The sequence below is a fragment of the Chiloscyllium punctatum genome, chromosome 10 (genome assembly GCF_047496795.1).
Source record: "Chiloscyllium punctatum isolate Juve2018m chromosome 10, sChiPun1.3, whole genome shotgun sequence".
Taxonomy (NCBI): Eukaryota; Metazoa; Chordata; class Chondrichthyes; order Orectolobiformes; family Hemiscylliidae; genus Chiloscyllium; species Chiloscyllium punctatum.
The window spans coordinates 49,903,474-49,923,676 of NC_092748.1; the positions used below are offsets into that span (position 1 = coordinate 49,903,474).

The 20,203-nt window shown below is 39.7% G+C and overlaps 1 protein-coding gene across 1 annotated transcript in view; it reads right to left on the minus strand.

Moving 5' to 3' along the window:
• itga4 (integrin alpha 4) overlaps positions 1 to 20,203 on the minus strand; it is a 170,470-nt gene that overhangs the window by 100,443 nt on the left and 49,824 nt on the right. Inside the window, exons 5-13 of the mRNA XM_072579090.1 lie at positions 19,831 to 19,895; positions 19,621 to 19,750; positions 17,624 to 17,709; positions 14,822 to 14,884; positions 14,608 to 14,745; positions 14,415 to 14,523; positions 13,631 to 13,725; positions 12,586 to 12,676; positions 10,587 to 10,632 (exon numbers count right to left, since the gene is read on the minus strand). Coding sequence (XP_072435191.1) covers positions 10,587 to 10,632; positions 12,586 to 12,676; positions 13,631 to 13,725; positions 14,415 to 14,523; positions 14,608 to 14,745; positions 14,822 to 14,884; positions 17,624 to 17,709; positions 19,621 to 19,750; positions 19,831 to 19,895 — 823 coding nt within the window. The remainder of the gene's footprint in view (positions 1 to 10,586; positions 10,633 to 12,585; positions 12,677 to 13,630; positions 13,726 to 14,414; positions 14,524 to 14,607; positions 14,746 to 14,821; positions 14,885 to 17,623; positions 17,710 to 19,620; positions 19,751 to 19,830; positions 19,896 to 20,203) is intronic.

Here is a 20,203-nt window from a genome sequence, read left to right on the forward strand (position 1 = left end):
GGAACGATATCTGAAAAGAGATAACAACATCAGCTAACATGTGAAACAGATAGGCAAGTTGGATAGTCAACAAATAGGAATGAAAAGGATTAACAGGACAGAAAGTGGACATCATAGATAGGTAAGCTTGGAGAGGGTGCAACAAGAAAAGAATCTAGAGAAAGATGAGTTACGGTTAAAGAGTGTGTGTGTGCACGTGTGTGTGGGGGTGAGTGTCAGAAAGGAAGTATTAGGTATAATAATGAGAATGCTAAATCTACCACAGAGATGCCAATTACCTCCACCCTTTAAAGGGCAGAATCTAGAAGCTGAAGATGTAGATTGTATCAATTCTCGCCTTTAGAAATTTCTTGATGGAAATGAGAAATAAAGTGCAAGTCACAGAAGCTCAAACACAACTGCCATGATTGATTCTAGTTCATTGTTCTTCTGATCAACTAAGTATACAACACTAAAAATAATTTATACAATTGTAACAAAATCTGTTTCACACTTCACAAAAAAATATATTTTTAGCATTGTGGTAAGTATATTATTAGAATATGAAATTCAGAAATAATGTATTTCTTGAATGTAGCCCAGCTGTGAATGGGCAGAACCTTGCATGCAACTGTACTGCTGAAAGCATTTCATTAAAGCTGTGAAAGTGTCACAAACAAAAGTTGTCACAATACTCCTAGCCATGTTTCTTTGGATATTCAATAACAACAATCTAACTCGATAAAAGATTGAATTTGTTTGGTTTGAATGAACACAACTTTCTTTTTTCACATTTCTAATGGCAAGCTGATTTTGCAACTTAAATCACAACAATGCATATTTCATTATTAATATCACTGAAAATATTTTGTTTTATTTTAATCTTCTCCAGAGATTTCCAAATAACATTCACAAATATCCCAAATGCATAAATTCATTCAAAATAATCTCCTTGTTCACTTTGTAGCAAAAGTTAATTTCACCGAATAACAAACTTATAGCTTATCTCAATTCTAGACTTCATGTAAGTAGATATAAATAGCATTTATATTTTATCCACAAATGCCACTGAAATATAAATAAATTATAGAACTGTGGATGTTGGAAAGTTGAAACTTCTGAAGGATTACTGGACCAGAAATGTTATCTCTCCTTTATCTCAGATGCTATCAGAACTGCTGTGTTTCTCCAGCAAATTCTGTTTTTGTCACTGAAATATAAATGTCTATGTGCTGTCAGGAAATACCGTATTATGGTTCTTACTAATATAATTCTCATGTATAATCACTCATTCAGAAATGACCACCAAACTGGACACCATTCAGAAAAGAACATGTGTGAGAACTACCATAACCCAATTACATTATTTACATAGAGTGCAAGCTATTTACTGAACCCCAATATAAATTATAACAGCATTTATTTTGCATTCTTCCTGTCAATGTTGAACTTACATTCATTATTCCATATGCATTAACCTTTATTGCAAAACTCAGTATCCTGGTTCTCCTATAGAACATAGACCATTACAGCGTAGTGCAGGCCCTTTGGCCCTTGATGATATATCTATCACTCCTCAATTTAGAGTTGTGTCCCCTCACACTAGCCATCAACATCTATGGAAAAACGCTCTCACTGTCCATCCTACCTAATCCTCTGATCATCTTGTATGCCTCTATTAAGTCCCCTCTTAACCTTCCTCTCTCTAACGAAAATGTCTCAAGTCCTTCAGCCTTTCCTCATTAGACCTTCCCTCCATCCCAGGCAACATCCTAGTAACTCTCCTCTGAACCCTTTCCGATGCTCCGACATCCTTCCTATAATGTGGTGACTAAAATTGTACGCAATACTCCAAGTGTGGCCGCACCAGAGTTTTGTACAGCTGCAACATGACCTCATGACACTGAAACTCAATCACTCTCCAATAAAAGCTAACACACTGTATGCCTCTTAACAACCCTACTGAGCTGGGTGGCAACTTTCAGGGAGCTATGCACGTGAACACCGAGATCGCTCGGCTCATCTACACTACCAAGAATCTTACCATTAGCCCAGTACTCTGTATTCCTGCTACTCCTTACACCTCATACTTTCCCACACTAAACTTTGCCACCTCTTGGCCCAGCTCTGCAGCTTATCTATGTCCCTCTGTAATCTGCAACATCCTTCCACACTATCCACAACTCCACCGACTTTAGTGTCATCTGCAAAATTACTTACCCATCCTTCTACGCCCTCATCCAATTATAAAATTGACAAACAGCAGTGGCCCCAAAACAGATCTTTGCAGTACACCATTAGTAACTGAACATCAGGATAAACATTTCCCATCAACCACTACCCTCTGTCTTCTTTCAACTAGCCAATTTATGTTCCAAACAACTAAATCACCCTCAATCCCATGCCTCCATATTTTCTGCAATAGCCTATCATGGGGAACCTTATCAAACACTTTAGTGAAATCCATATACACTACATCAACAGCTTTACCCTCATCCACCTGTTTGGTCACAGGTCCCTTTTTAGATCTTTCCTGGTTAACTTGTAACTCTCAAGTGCCCTAACTGAGCCTTCACATCACATTTTTACATCAGCCTCCTTCTTCCTCTTGACAAGAGATTCAACTTCTTTAGTAAACCACAGTTCCCTCACTCGGCCACTTTCTCCCTGTCTGACATACGTATCAAGGACACGCCCTTGCTTTTCCTTGAACAAGCTCCACATCTCAATTGCACCTATCCCTTGAAGTTTCCTTCCCCATCTAATGCATCCTAAATCTTGCCTAATCGCATCATAATTGCCTTTCCCCCAGCTTTATCTCCTGCCCTGCAGTATATATCTATCCCTTTCCAGCACTAAAGTAAACATAACTGAATTGTGGTAACTATCTCCAAAATGCTCACCTACCTCCAAATCAACACCTGGCGTGGTTCATTATCCAGTACCAAATCTAATGTGGCCTAGCCTCTTGTTGGCCAATCTACATACTGTGTCAGGAAACCCTCCTCTACACATTGGATAAAAACTGATCCATCTAAAGTACTCGAACTGTAGCGTTTCAAGTCAATATTTGGAATGTTAAAGTCCCCATAACAAATACTCTGTTACTTTCGCTCCTATCCAGAATCATCTTTGCAATACTTTCCTCTACATCTTTGGGACTATTCAGATGCCTATAGAAAACTCCCAACACAGTGATCTCTCATTTCCTGTTTCTAACCTCAACCGATACTACCTCAGTAGATGTGTCCTCAAATGTCCTTTCTGCCACTGTAATACTGTCCTTGATTAACAATGCCACACCTCCTCCTCTTCACTACCTTCTCTGATCTTACTGAAACACCTGAACCCGGAAACTGCGACAACCATTCCTGTGAGTTCTCTTTCCATGTCTCCGAAATGGCCACAATATCAAAGTCCTCCTCACCAATTTCACCACTTGCATGTTTCTTTCGAGTTCTAAGTCAGGAAACGCCCAGCTAGTCATCAATTGTTGGTGAAAACAGCAGAAACATTAACCAGATAACCTGTTCCTCAAGCTTATGTTGAGTCAAGCAACATGACCTTTCTTCTGTATTATACAATGTGCATTCGTTAGACTGTAATATTATCTTTGCTGGATTCATTCTTAAGACTACAGCTCCCATCAATGTACCCTTTAAGCTGTATTTGCACAGCAATGCATGAGTCCCACAGGCTGGCTCCTTTAAACTAAACTTGTCAGTGTGGCTGCACATTTCAATAATTTGCACACACAATCCAAAAAAATGCAGGTTGGTTCCCACCTTCTGGCAGAATGGGGAGAACATGCCAGTGTTGCAAAGTAATTGGTGACTGGGAATGTGCTGCTGCCAGGAAGCCTGAACTCTGTCTGATCTGGTATTTCCTTCCCTCAGTATCCTGAGCCACTGGCACTGGCACCATGAACAGTTTTTGCCAAATCCAAACCTGCTTGACTTATACCACCAGTGTTCCACTTAGCTCTTCGCATTCTCTTTGTATCCTAGAATGGTCTTAACTCACGTTTTGCCCCCTAATATCTTAAAATTTCTTTAGCCATTTATCACCAACAAAATTTTAATTAAGCACTTCACAGATTACTCAATTTCTTCATCTTTGCATTTGCTTCCACTCCTTTTCCTTCTGTTCCTATTTAAATGCTGGTCATTGGTAACTTTTACCCACTTTTCAAAGGACGTGCATCTGAAATAGTGTTTATTCCCTCATGGCTGCTTATTTATCAGACAGCTTGTACAATTGGTGTCTGCGCAATTCCGACATCTGCAGTTGCTTGCTTAAGTTAACAGAATGCCTCATCTTCAAAATGTCAAGCACAAGGCTCTACAGACTGTGCACTTTTCGTTCAATTCCTATCTGCATAACTTAGGTCAGAAAATCACTTACAACACACTCTCTCCAAATGCTTATACAACCACCTCTGCTTTTCCCAACACAGTTATCCTTGACCGACTCCTGTTTCTCATCTACATGTTGCTCCTCAACAGCATGATAAAAACACAGCATTACACTTTTCATGTGTGCTCTCTACACCCAACTCCACATCATTTTTGGGAGCTTCAGATAGAGGAGGATGCCAAGCTAGTGCCAACTATTCATCATCTGTGATCCATTTAAACTAACTACAGAAGTATGATAGACCCTGACCTTTTTAGAACCTTGTCTCACCAGCTCCCAGTCCCATGTGATCAGAAATCATTGAGAATGTCGTCTAGCCACTAGCGTACAGCTATTTAAGGGCTTAGGTAAACTGCTCCACAAAAAGTTGCTCTAACCCCTAAGGTACTGAGATAATCCTATAAACCTCCTCCCTACAAGGCCATGGACACCACCCCTGACTCAGAGCTTGGCCTGATCATGCTCTTATCTCCTTTGGAGGAAGCAGAGAATCAACGTCTTCCTGAAGATTGACATGTGAACCATGTAGGATGGCAATCAGGTTGTCTTCCAGATAATCCAGGTTACTGGCCCACTTTTGCAGAAGCCTGGATCCCAGTCCAGATCCGTTTCTACCAAGAACACCCTGATCAGTGTGCACTGGATAAGACTGTGAATGAATTCACTGACTCAAAACATGGCCTCTGATTCTAGCTAGGGACTCACACTCACTCTCTGGCTAAAGTGATAGTAGGTCTTGTGCTTTATGGTAGCTTTCCACATTTCTCACTTACTCTTCTTGAGACGTGGTATATGAATAGCTGAATGCTGCATATATAGTTTCCTGCCTTTGTTCAGATGGAACAAGATCATAGAAGGATAGCTGGGCTAAACTAACATCACCATTCTTCTTTAGCAAAGACTTCAACATGCAGATCCCTATGTTGGCCAACCCATTGGTCTGGAGTCACCCAGGCAAACTAGTGATGTGGACAAAGCCAAAGGTCTTAGTGAAGCATCTGAAACAGATATTGGCATAATGCAGCCTGTCAAAGACACCTGAATCAGAGATGCTGAATCTGGCACAAATTTCCTGGAGCACTGCAATAACTACAACCAAGGAGGGACATGTTACTCCTTGACCTCAATCCATCAGGAGTCATTGTCCATGACAAACTGAAACAATTAGGTTCTGAACAGCATATGATTCATCCTAAGGCACAGCCACAGTCAAAATGGGAATAATGGATGGCCATCAGTGATCGTGTATGGTCTGGGTCTATGGATGGCAATAGGGACACAATGAGAAATCACATCCTCAATTGCCTTAGAGATTTCAGTCACAAGTCTGAATTGCAGGTTCCAGTCCAGCATTTAATGACATCCTGGAGAAGTCTCTCTAACCAGAGGGCTCTGGAGATGACCCTTTTATCAGAGCCCAACATGGCATCCAGTAGGCTGAGTTAGTCACGTTGTTTAAATAAGAGTTTCAGAATATAACTCCCAGAAGAAAATGCTGGTGATCAATGTGAATAGAATTCCTGTGTACACACTTGGCTTCAGCTCTTCAGCTGCTCAAAATTCTTCCAGTTTCTGGGTGGTTGCCAGCAGAAGTTTGGCAGTCGAGGAAGGGTAGGATTTCACGTCCTCAACAAAAAGTCATACAACATGGTAACAGACTCTTAGGTCTAACTTGTCTGTGCTAACCAAGTTTCCCAAGCTAAATTATTCCCACATGCCTGCGTTTTGCCTATTTCCCTCAACACTTTTCCTAATTTTGTGCAGATTTCATCTTGAGAATGTGAGACAGTGTATCTGCAGTGACATGCTGTGTAGCCTATAATGAGCAATAAGTGAAATCTCTGCATTCTGAATGGCACCTTTAACATTGCTCATCTATTCCTTAATGCTAAGCAGAGTGACCAATAGCTAATGGTCTGTGTGAAAAGCAAACTTGAGCCCCAGGAAATAGTTGGAAACTTTAATCACAAACACAGCTACTGAGTTTCAATAACAGCACACCACTGCTCTGTGTAAGTCAGCTCCCTAGCAGAGCACATCAGTCAGCAGAAAACACTGCACTGAACTTGGAGCAGAATATCCCCTAGCTTTTGGATGATGCATCAACTGTAACCACAGTGGGTGGGTGCAGTGTTGCTACTAAAGTGAGTATTTCCTTAATCCTGTTGAATACTCATTGTTGGTGTTGGCCCTGGTACAAGGTATGGTCTTACTTTAGCAGTTGGTTGTAAAGGTTTCTTAACCTGTGCTAAATAGGGCCAGGCACATCTCAAAATAATTGTCCATGCCCATGAAATGTTGGAAGGTTGTAATGTTAAGGGGTCTTGGGAAGTTCTGATTGCCCTGTCTTTAAAGATGAAAAACGCATGAACTATTTCACCAAAAAAAATTAAGACTGGGTTTACAGAGCTCACATTTACAAATAATTGCAAGGCCCTCGATTTCAAGTGTTGCCATCCTGTAATGAGCTTGACATTGTGCTTCAAGGTTTAGAGACAATAACTTCAGTCATGGCCTGTCCGACCGACAGCTTTACAAGCCACAACCAAAATGCTGGCCACAACACACTGCTCAACCTCAGGCACTGAGATGATTTCAAATTGTAGTCAATCGAGTTCCTCAACTTGTGGCTCAGCCTCAAATCCAAGCAGGCTATCTGGTTCAGTGCTCCTGATTGGGGGAAATCAAAAACTTCTGTATTTTGTCTTCCCTTACACGGAAATCCAGCTGTCACTTGTCCTTATTCTGAAGTCACAAAGCCGATGGCTGGCAAAACTGAGGCTTCAGCCATTGTACTGTGTCAGAAAGGACTGTCACTCCTAGAAGTGTCTAATTTGAAATGTTTTCACGACATTGACAAAGATATTATTGCTCCAGAAATCCACCATAATTTCTATCACATCTTCCAAAAGAGATACTTCCTATTCACATGTAATTAGAACTGGACGTTTGGCGTGGTGCCACAGTCAGTTTGGAATACTCCCTCTGCCTTGCCGAAACGACTGACTATAATGAGATGAGAGTCTGAAGCCGGTGAAGCTTTTTCTCAGTACAATGTGGACTTGGAGCAATGCTGGTGGCTGTGCCATCAGCCTTCCCATTCAGAAATGCTGGACACGCTCTGGGGGTTCTCCCAGGTGTACGCTTAGTTGATGTTTAATGAAGATTCTTAAAGGAATTGAAGGTCACTGCTAAGCCTCAAGGGCTGATTTCTTTCTGGTTTGTTGTCAAGTAGTCTCATAAACAAAAATAAACATGTTAACGATGCTGTTAGGTTTGATGGTTTCTTCCTTGATCCTATACAATCAGTACAATGAGAACGGTCAGATCTTTGGTGGAGGCTAATGATGGTGGTCTGGTACCTGTTACAGTAGTGATGCCAGTGAATACACTATACATGCCCCTCACTGTCAGGTTTTAGAAGGAGGCAAGGCATACTCTTCTATCATTCTGCATTGCTATTGTCCCATTGGCTGTCATCTGGCTCTGGTATCAGCACGTTGCTCCGATTACTATGAGGGTGCTTTCTTCAAGTGAATTCTGACTTCCAAAAGCTTTTCCCAGTCTTTTATTGCATCATTGGGAATCACCCATAGATGGCTCACAGATTGCACATCACCATTTGCATCATGTAGTAATGTCACAAGCAGGCACTTGGAGCCACAGGCAGACAAGGAGTGAGCATCAGGCTCTTGCAAACTGAACAACATTTCTTACTTATTTACACCATGCACACAGGCATTGTACTGCCTGAGCTTTCTAGAATATTTTCTAACCTGCTCCACTGTGATCTGATTTCTTCTGATATCACCGACGACTCAATCTGGGCCCACAGACTACATACCTCACCATCACCTCTCTAAATCCCCAAAATGATCAGATTGCTTACCTGACATATTGTATTGAATGAGCAGAAATTTCCTTCACCTGAACATTGCCTTAATTCCCAATCCCAGACTCCATTCTTGAGGCATCAACTCCACCCTCTTTCCGGCTGAGAGTGAATGACACTGTGCACATTACTGTCATATTTTAAAGGAAATTAACTTCACAACACGTCTGTACTGACACCACCTATTTTCACCTAACTTCGCTGGATTTCATCCCACTTAAATTTATTGGCTACTCAAATCCTTGTCTATGCATTAGTTGTCTCTCGACTTGATCAGCCCAAGACACTCCTAACTGGCTTCTCATCTTCTTGATTTTGAAAGGTTAGCCTTGTAAAATTTAATTGTTGAATCCTAATTAACAATAGGTCCTGTTTAGACACCATTCCTGTACTTGTTAAACCAAATTGACTCCTGATAAAGTACAAACTCAACTTTAAAATTATCGTATTTGCTTTAAAATTAAGCTATAGCTTTGCTCCTCTATACTTCTCTAATTTCTTCTGCCTCTACAGTCACCTGAGACATCGTGTTCATCCAATGTTGACCTCTCACACACCCTCTATTTTAAACTCTCCATCACAGGCAACTTTGCTTTCAATGGGTAAGACATTAAGCTTTAGAATCCGTCCTTATATCCTTCCGTCTTTCTTTAAGCCTTAAAATATATATAGTGACCTAACTCTGGGGCAGCTGCCTTGATATCTCCTTTATTGACTCAATGTGCAATCTTGTTTGATAACACTTACGAAACACTTTAAGAGCACCATATAAATATATTCAGTTGCTCTTTCTAACTGGTAAAGTAAGCCATTGTGTTCTCTTCGATGGCTGCTGTTGCAATAAATGGACACACTTAAAAAAGTAAAGTTTAGCATTACTATTCAACCTCTTGGAGAAAGTGAGGACTGCAGATGCTGGAGATCAGAGTCGAGAGTGGAGTGCTGGAAGAGCACAGCAGGTCAGGCAGCATCCGAGGAGCGGGAGAATCAACGTTTCGGGCACCTCTTCCCTAGCAAGCTCAACATCATTTTTTATATTTAACAAATGTTCCTGCATGATGTGTATTCAATTTCAGCCATTGTAATTCTGCTGACTTACAAATTTTGAATGGGTCCTTCTGGAAATCTTAGACTCTTATTAGACCCCAAAATCCCCCTCCTCCTTTGTGACTTTGACCAGCTGCTTTGTCTTTCTGAATCTGTGATCATTTAGATAGATCGGACATAGTTGTAGTTCAGCACCACTGGCACTTTATTCAGTGCAGTTTCTAAACTGTGTTTTATTTAAGTCAGTTGATTGGATGGCCAAAGGATGGAGCAGAAAGATGTTTCCACACTGATCGTGGCAGTCCTCCTTAGCTTGCCTCAACCTGATACAGAGCAGTGCCCCTCAAACAAATAACTCTATTGGAGAAAGATGCCGAGGTTGGATTACAGAAAATTACTCATGAAGCCTGATATTGCTCTCTTGATTGGTACTTACAGGGTCATAAAGTCAGAGTCATACAGTAATGAAACAGACCCTTCAGTCCAACTTGTCCGTGCCAACCAGACACTCCAATCTGATTTAGTCCCATCTGCCAGCATTTGGCCCTTTTCCCTCTAAAGCCCTTCCTATCCATGCATCCATCCAAATGTCTTTTAAACGGCAGCTTGTTCTATACATGCACCACCCTCTGCATGAAAAAGTTACTTCTCAGGTCCTTTTTAAATCTTTCTCCTCCCATCTTAAACCTATGCCCTTGAGTTTTGGGCTCCCCACCCTAGAAAGACGACCTCGGCTATTCATTCTATCTATGCACATGATTTTCGAAATATAATGTCACCTGCTGTCTCCTGCAACTAACCCACTTCCAAATGTTTTATTATGCCCACTGTCTTAATATTACCTGACTGCACTTTAAAGCTTTATTCAAGATTCTATGAAAGTGTACATGCACTGCATCATATAGTTCTTTGCTGTCACATTGAAATGTTGCATCCTTTGTACAGAATAAAAGCAGATCATTGTACATGAAAAGCATGTTACTAAATCCATTATATCCTGAAATAATAGCAATGTTGTAAGCGAATTGTATCACTAAATATTCTCACATAGCATTGCCGAATAAGCAATAAACTTACTGCTTGCTAAAAATTATCTGCATGTAACATTCAAATTGAACAATTGGCGGTTTCATTTCTCAAGTTACACCAATATATATTGTTCTGCTAGATCACAGCTTTATATTTTGTCATTTAGGGATTCATGTTTTACTCCGTCAAATCATCTTTCCCAATAATTACATCTCAATCTTACCTGAGCAACACAACAGTATCAGACATGAAGGCTCCAACAGCTACATCTGTGAAAAACAGATTGATAGTCATCATTAGGTCAAATAAATAAGATTCCAGGCAAATTTCCTTTCATTATTATTTGGCCATTATTAATCAGAAGGGAAGGAACAACAGGCTCTATACTCATCCATCATTAAAATATTCCATACAGTCTCAACAATCAGAAATCAAATTCTGCAAAACACTGTTTTTTCTTTACAAAAAAATGTAATTATTTCCATTGAACCATTTTTGATTCAGCCCAAAATTGGAGAATGATTTACTTGCATTTTGCTTTCTTTACAATTGTGCATATGGAAGCAAATTTAAGTTTGGAGATCAGTTTATGATCCTACGTAGACAGGTACTGGTCATATTGGAATACATGTACCTGTTAAACCTACATTGTCAAAAATCAGTAAAACTCTGGATTGAAGAGAAAGTTAGATGGAACCTAGTCCTGGTGGGGTTCTGCCTGAATTTTAGGTTCTGACAGTGAAGTTTTTTGTGCATTCACATCTATTGTAATGAATTGCTTTTGGGTGAGTTCCTGTACAACGCCAGCCTTAAGGTTTCCATTATAGACTTGACATCTAAAATCTATTAATCACTCTACTGAGGCTTCTGAAAGGGCCTTTAATGCTTGTACATAAAACAATCAATTTAGAGATCAACTACCTTTTCAGTGCCTATAAATGAATACTTATTGATATTGATCTTATGCCGCTAATGTTTTGATTGGAAAGGTCTTCAAGTAAGTAACAGTATTTTCAGGCAGTGTTTTCCATAACTGTTCAGCTTTTCAAAAGCAGATTGAGGTAGTTTTCCAAGACTCACCCTGACTATGCAAATAATGTCAGTTCTAATCCCACCATTGTGCACTGCAGCTAAAGTGGGTTCAACTTGCTCCTGATCAAACTTCAGGGAAGTGAAAACTCAGCCAACATCCCGAAATCTGACTGCATTGAGCAGGCAGGCCCAGTTTCTACTCTAACAGACCACTGAAATTTCAGTATAGTGCAATTTAAATATGACATAGTAACTGAATAGATTTAACAGCCAGATGCTTCCCAAATACAGCGACTACTTCTGCAAGGTAAATGGCCAAAACTGTAAACTGACTTTAAAGCTAAATTTTATTCAAAATATAGTAAATATAGAAAGTCACCACACCCTGCGAGTCAACAGTTGGTGTCACTTTGCATAGTCAACCAGCCATCCATCCAACTGAGCGAACGGACCTCCATCAGTTAACTGGATGGCTGGTTTGCGATGCAATGTGATATCAACAGCATGGATTCAATTCTTGCACAGGCTGAGATTACCAGGAAGATCCTGCCCTCTCAATCTCTTCCCTTTCCTGAGGCTTGGTGACCTTCAGGTTTAAATCACTATTGGTCATCTCTCTCCAATGTGAGACCAGCCCTATGGACCTCTGCGACTATGGTGACTTCATCTATCAAAATATACATGTTTGTAAAGAAAAAAAAAATTAGGTTTACCATTCTCCTTTTTGCAAGTACAAAAAGTTAGATATGAGTAAACCAGGTGCCAAGGCAAAAATACAGTAACAAACTATTCACTTGTACTTGACAATGATTGATCATCATAAGATTGTGGTCATTATAGGTGAAACATTTTAGAAATGCAAATAGTAGTCAACTCTTATCTGTTGCACAGAGGTCTATCAGCATTCTGTTCACTTAATTTTTTCCACCCATGGGGAACATGACAAAGGTGTTGCACTTTAAAAACAGGCATTTATGACTCTCATATATGTTTGCTATCAACTGTTGTTTCTGATGGTAACTTAACAAAATCCAGTATAACGTGTCACTTATTTGTTGCTCAGCTTCAACATTCAAAGAAATCTTCAAAAATACAAAAGAATTTAGTTTCTTCAAAAAGCACATTAGATTTTCGGAGAAAAACGAAATACTTTGATACACTAAATGTATTAATGAAAATTTGAAAATTACCTGAATAACCATTATTATCAATATCAATACCTCCAGAGATGGATTGGCCAAATGCACGCAAAGCATTATTAATCTGTAGTCCGTGGATTCGCTATAAGAGTTGAAAACAAAAACCTGTTTTAAATTTTTAATACCTCAAAACATCCAAAGTATCAATTACCTCTTTCTGTGCCATATCTTTTCTACGATTCCATAGTGATCAATTCAATTCCCAGCCGTAGCTTTTGAAATATTTCTTCCTCTTTTGTCCTACTGGCTGTCAACCACCCTTTGCTCCTTTATGCCCACCTCAGCTATCCTTCACCCAGCCCTTCCCAGGTGGATTTCCTGATAAAATCATTCAATCCTGGAATAGAACTAATAGGTGCACATGCTCGTGGCAAGCAGAAATCCCAAATCTAGGAGGATACACCAGTGCTCCAGAGCAGGGGACAATCCCAGAGGGTAATATTTTCCCACCTGACTGGAACGGACCTTAAACAGACAAGTGGCAAACTTGTTTATTGAGGGTCAATATCAGAAAACCAGAGATTGAAACTTTATTTTTACATTTCAGAAATGCATTTTTTCTACTATTTAAACAGGACACATCTTGGGTTCTGCTTTATTTGTGGAATGCTGTCACTTTGCAGCTGAAGTTTACGCCAAGATTTTGAAATGGTATGGTGACATAGTTTATTTGTTTAACACAGATATCTGACAGATATCACGGTGGCTCACAGTGCCAGAGACCTGGGTTCGATTCCAGCCTCAGGTGACTGTGTGGAGTTTGTGCATTCTCCCAGTGTCTGCGTGGGTTTCCTCCGGGTTCTCCAATTTCCTCCCCCACAATCCAAAGGTGTGCAGGTTAGGTGAATTGGCCATGTAAAATGGCCCATTGTGTTTAGGGATGTGTAGGTTAGGTGCACTAGTCAGGGATAATGTAGGGGAATAGGTCTGGGTGGGTTGCTTTGGAAAGTCGGTGTGGACTGAGCTGAAGGGCCTGTTTTCACACTGTAGGGATTCTAGGCCAAGTTTTAGATAAAATTACATTTCAGTCACTTACTTGAGAAAAGATGGACAATATCCCCTCCTCATTTCCATTGTAAATATAAATAGCTCCCTGCTGATCCTCTTCTTGGGGTGCTCCAATTGCTATATCTGTTGTGAAATTAATCAAAATGAATTAGAGTCACAAAAGAACGGTATGGCATAGAAACAAACCCTTGGGTCCAACTCAGCCATGCTGAACAAATAATCCAAAATTAATTTAGTCCCATTTGCCAGCATTTGGCCAATATCCTTATAAACCCTTCCTATTCATATACCCACCCAGATGCCTTTTAAATGTTGTAATTGTACCCACCTCCAGCGCTTCCTCTGGCAGCTCATTCCATACACGTACCACCCTCTGCATGAAAACGTTGCCCCTTAGGTTGCTTTTAAATCTTTCCCCTCTCACCTTAAATCTATGCCCTCTAATTTTGGACTTGCCCACCCTGGGGATAAGACCTTGGCCATTCATGCCCCTCATGATCTTCTAACCCTCTATAAGGTCACCCCTCAGCCTCCAACAGTACAGAGAAAACAGCCCCAGCCTAGTCAGCCTCTTCCTATAGCTCAAAACCTCCAACTTTGGCAACATCCTCATAAATCTTTTCTGAACCCTTTCAAGTTTTACAACATTTTCAGTGTATTCATGATTCAAATCCCTCATGCACAACAAATGCTTTAAAACAATAACCACAACTCTATTTACATAATGTATCCAACAAGGTTATATGCTCCAAAGATGTTTCCTGATGCAAAATGATGTAATTCCCCAAATGCATATTCTACATGTTCCAAACCTGCATGTCCATCATCATTAATATCTCCAAGGTCGACGATTGCCTCTCCAAATCTTGCTGCATAAGAATTTCTTCCAACTAACTCCATCGCCAGCTCCTTCATGACTCCCTTTTACAAAAACAGGAACTATCAAGATTACATCATTGGAGATTTAAATATTTATTAATGCAAGAGAAATTCTTCAAGTCTTACCAATCCTGTATTCAAGTAAACATACACCCTTCCTTCCTCTCTGATTATGCTGTACATAGGGGCTCCCACTAACAGATCCGAGAGGCCATCTGAATTCAGATCCACTGCACAAACCGATGAGCCAAAGTATGAACCAAGCTAAAAGCAAAAGTAACAAGTGAAACACTACAATCTTTACAGAACCACAGAATTGAATAACATTCGAATGCCATACCATTTTACCCTTTGCTGTGAAAATGATTTTCAAAGTCTGTTCATGCTGTTCAAAAATGTAGACCTACAAAAATAATCACAACCATCAGAGAAATTATGCATTTCATTTTTTGTTTCCTGCATAATATGAAGGAAGAAAACTTCCACATTTTCTACACTGTTTTACTGAGAATTATTGTACTGAGTTATCCAACTATATTATCCATTAGATATACCAAAAAACAAAACTATTTTGTCGCATTCCAAATTTCACTCACACCACCACAACAATGGAACAGCTCTCAAGACTACAAATAATATCCCTGATTACTGTTGTACATTATATTCCCTGAACAACTTGACATGGTTGACACAAACACAGTTGTCCAATATCTCTTCCATTTCCCAGCTTGGTGGGATTCCACTCATTTACCTTTACTTATCTAATCAAAATGAGAACATCTGAACACTAGTTTCTCGTTCAGTCCGTGGAACCCTATCATCAGAGTACTGTTATGGACCAGGCCAGACCCCTCAAAACATTTCAAGAAAGTAGCCCGGACTGTATTTTTGCTAGTTGTTTTAAGCAGGTGTAGAGTTGATATTCCAGGAGGGAAGCAGCTGGTTCAACCATTTTGTTTTAAACAAAATAGAGTTTATTTACAAGATTACCGAATGAAACACAAACAAAATAGAATAGAATATAGAATAACTTAACCAATGTGAAAACCCAACAGATTATCCCAACCTAATGATGCTGTACCAAATGCTGTACCAAATACTTGCAATAATCCCCATAAACACCCCTTGGCAGAAAAGGTAAAGTCAACCACAGGGTCTTACGGGAGAGGGAGAGAGAGAGAGAGAGAGAGAGAGAGAGAGAGAGAGAGAGAGAGAGAGAGAGAGAGATGGCGGAGATGTTTCATGTAGCTGTTTCTTGGACCAGCAGCCTCAAAACAGACTGACTGCTTTCAGTGAACAGCCAGACTGCTAAAAACCAAACCAAAGAAAATCGGAGCTGGAAGAACTGACCACTCCTCCTTCATTGTACAAGTGTTTTATTTAACTTGAAAGCCCTTTCTCTGAGGCAGTATCTGTTCGCTATAATCAAACTGGTCCTAACAAACCTGGACTTTTTGGAACCTGTGAGTTTACGACCTCACTGAAAAAAAAAAGCCAAGGAGAGCATAACCTTGTTCAAGGAGCAGCAACATCACAGTGCTAACTTCTGTCCTCTTCTCACCTGTAAATTTGCACCTTGGTAATGTCATTTGAAGCAAACAAATTTGCTTCTATCTGTATGACAATGATGTCTAAGACTACTTCTCCAGCAGCATTTTGATTACCCAATTGCCCCAGTACTGTCCTGCAGTTTTCTCACTTTTAGATATGTGGCGATTTCCTCCAGTTCAACATTGAGAAGACTGACATCGTTACCTGTAGCCTCCACCACCAGCTCAGTATCGCTGTGGTAAATCTCATCTCACTCCAGCCACTATCTCAATTTGAACCAGTATATTCAAAGTCTTGGCACCTTACTGAGCTCAAACCTATTCTTCTGACTTCATCTACTCTCAGTTATAAATATCATGTTACTTCTTCCATATCACCATTAATCTTTGTCTCAACCTATCTGCTGCTCAAAGCTTCATCTATGACATTACCATATCTAGATTTCAATGTTCCAAAAACTCTGCCAGTCTACCAATCCCATATCAACTCATCAAAAACTCTGAGTAGTGTATCAGATCCCACTCACTCATTTTACTGCTCCTGTTAAACTGCAGTTGATCTAGATGTCCTGACATTTCCAATCACAAATTTGCACATTTGCATTTAAATCTATCCATTCCAAGCATCTTCCCCCACTTAAAAGCACTTATCAACTTCAATTTGTTTGCCTCTCCTTCATTATTATTCATGCCACACCTTTCATTGGAATTTATTTGGCCTGCCTACTCAATCCTGCAACTATCGGATACTGCTGTATATGTTGTACATCAGATTCCTCTCAGCATTACTGCTGAACGACTGCAACCCAACCATATGCTTATTCTCTCTGGAGTCCTGCTGACTGAGGGCTCCATGAAGAAAGGGGCATGGTGGTCAGATCTGGAAGAAATGGGATTGGGACGGAGCTGGCAAGATCTCCAAGATATGAATGAGTGGGGGCATACAGGAAAAAGGGTTCAAAGCTGGATACTGAGTGTGTAAATGAGAAAAGTGTATGCCAGTAATACGTACACATTAGCAATTATGGAAAGCAAGCAGAGAAACAGTTGAGAGAAATCAATTTATTTTAACTTCTGTACACAACAACCACCAATACAGCCATGAATGTGCAATTCCAGTCAATCTCTGTGCACTTTCCTCATTTTCAAATGCTAGCTTATGTCTACTGGTCAAGCCCAAAGGTTGAACACCAAGTATTGATATGAAAATTATATCAAATCAGTTTAGAAGTTTCATGCCGAATGGTGTTGAAAAGTCAGAGTAAATAGAAAAGCAGAAAACTGGGTCTTGATGAGAAGCTGGATTTCTTACCATACTTTTGAGCAATCCAGGCTAAATGATTATTAATGTCTACTAGAATTTCCCCATTTTAGATGTTTCACTTCATTAGACTGAATTCAGGAGGAACAAAAAGGCCCAAGTTGGGACAGCAAAGTCATCATATTTCAAGCGGCTTCAAAGAATGAATTTTCAGTGTAATCTAACTTCGGTCATTCATGTCGTTTTTATAGTTGCAGAGCAGAATGCAGAAGATGTCTTCTTGAAGAGATTGCACTTAAGGAAATATTTTAAAATAAATTAAAATTCTTACTTGACCAGTTAATTCTTGCTGAGGTGCCCCTCCTACAATCTCTGTGCTGTTGGGAGAAGTAAAGTGTCCTGCACTAACAGCATAACCTGGGAAACAATAAAACGTGGTTGCACATCATGTCAAACTGCACAGTTTTACACTCATAACTTCTGCACAAAATCTCATTCATAAAATACTGATGGATCATGGCTGAACAGTTCTAGAAGATACAAGGGAAGCTTCAACCAAGGGAAGTCGGAAGATTAATTTCCAATTACAAATGATGAGCATATGAAAACAATCAAGGAAGCACAAGCAGTTACCACAAATTGGAACAGTAACTCTGAACTTTCCAGCAACTAAATATGTACTTTCAAAAGGAATGTTTATGACATTCAATGTTATTCAGCTATGTCATTGATCTCACCCGATATTACAAAATTGGTTTATTGATACAATTTGCTGGCAATCCCAAAAGTGATGTACAGCACGGAAACAGACCCTTCAGTCCAACTCGTCCATGCCTACCAGAAATCCTATTCTAATTTAGTCCCATTTGCCAGCACTTGGCTCATATCCCTCTAAACCCTTTTCATTCATATACCCATCTAGATGCCTTTTAAATGTTGCAATTGTACCAGCCTCCACCACTTCCTCTAGCAGCTCATTCCATACACACCATCCTCTGCATGAAAATGTTGCCCCTTAGGTCCTTTTTATATCTTTCCCCCCTCATCCTGAACCTGTACACATAAATCATGATAAGGAATCACGTCTTTACTCAGAGAGTTGTTAGGTTTGGAATGCATTGCCCAAGAAAGTGGTGGAGGTGGATTCCATACGGGGCTTCAAAGGTGACCTGGATATATATTTGCCAGTGATTAATTTAGAGGGCTACACAAATCAAGCTGGAGAATGGGACTAGCTTAGTAGTTCTTTCAGTAGCCAGTACAGATACAATAAATTGAATGGTCACCTGTACTGTAAAATTCTATGATTGCTTAATGCATTGCAACTGCATTTAATCTGGGTCAAGATATCTGTGCTAGCACACTGACTAACCTTAAACATATAAATCTACTTTAATACTGTAATCTTGTATCATATTCAACTATGTTTTCACATATTTCTTCTTCTAATCACTGTAACATATATTTCTGAGCATTTACATATACTATAACATGGACCTAATCTATAACTCTGGTTTTAACATCACATGTCAACAACCTGAACACTCACTCCTCCAATAAGGAGGTGCCCGGTGTTGGACTCGGGTGGGCCAAGTTAAAAATCACACAATACACATTGTTCAATATATCATATCACTATGACACTATGATCTTGTCCTATAAATTCTGTATCTTATGATTCTGCCCCACTAGATACATGATGAAGGAGCAGTGCTCCGAAAGCTAGTACTTCCAAATAAACCTGTTGGACTATAACCTGGTGTTGTATGATTTTTAACTTTGTCCTCCAATAAGGACAAATTCGCATTTGTAGTCTTCAGTCCTTGCATTCTCAGGAATCCCAGCATGTCTCACAATTAATGTATTATTTCTGAATTATCCTCACTTAAGCAAATGCCACAGCACAGTTCCATGCTCAGTGATTGAATCGTTGAACAGTCAGTTCACCGATTTTCATTTGGTGCTGCTGACAGTGGTATGTTCAGCAGGGCACTGGGAAATTCCCGATTCTTCAAATAGCATCATGGGATCACTTATATCCACCTGAGCAAACCTAGGTGTTATGCATCATCTGAAGCACAGCACCTCAGAGTTACACTGATATTCATAGTGGACTAAAGCAGCAAAAGCACAACAAACATGTTAAAATACATAAAATACATAATATTAAAGAACAAAGTTATAGACCTTTCATTAGGAATGGGAGAGTTCTCCTAAGATTTACTCAGCATTGAACCGGAGCTACATTTAGTTCTTAAACTGCTTATATTCAGCATGTGAATAAAACTGGTCTCTCAGTGGGTATATTGATGATCAGGAGTTGCATACCTAGGTAGCTTCCATATTGAACTATATTTTCATCATCTTTGTAAAAGAGCAAAGAATCTGTCTTTTCATTTTTGACAGCAACAGTTCCAGTCCAGAAACGAGATCCAGGAGCTCCCATTATGATTAACTCCTACAGCACAAAATGTGGGGTTAACATATTGCACATATTCATTAAGATTCATTATTATATAAGAAACAATTACCACTCACCTCAGTCAGAAAGCTAGCAATTCCTGCCTGACATCTTCCTTTTTCATTATCATTCCATCGCCATTCTAATGAAAGAAAATGAGTTTCACCATCATCAAAGAAGGCTTCCTTTTGCCTGTACCAATTCATCTCTCAATTAAGTATGTAGAAAAAATATCAAAAAGCACAAAGACCTCCCAAAACATAGTCCAACAGGTGGGCAATTCTCTGGAGTGGAATTTGTAATCCTAGTCAAAAACAGTTTTCTTTTCCAGAATTCACAGGCCTACAATTTCCAAGCTAACTGTTTTGGAGTGTTAGATCACAGGCTCACTCTCAATAATAATTGCAACATTAATTTCTCAAAGTACAGGCAGTATCCAGGTTATGAACG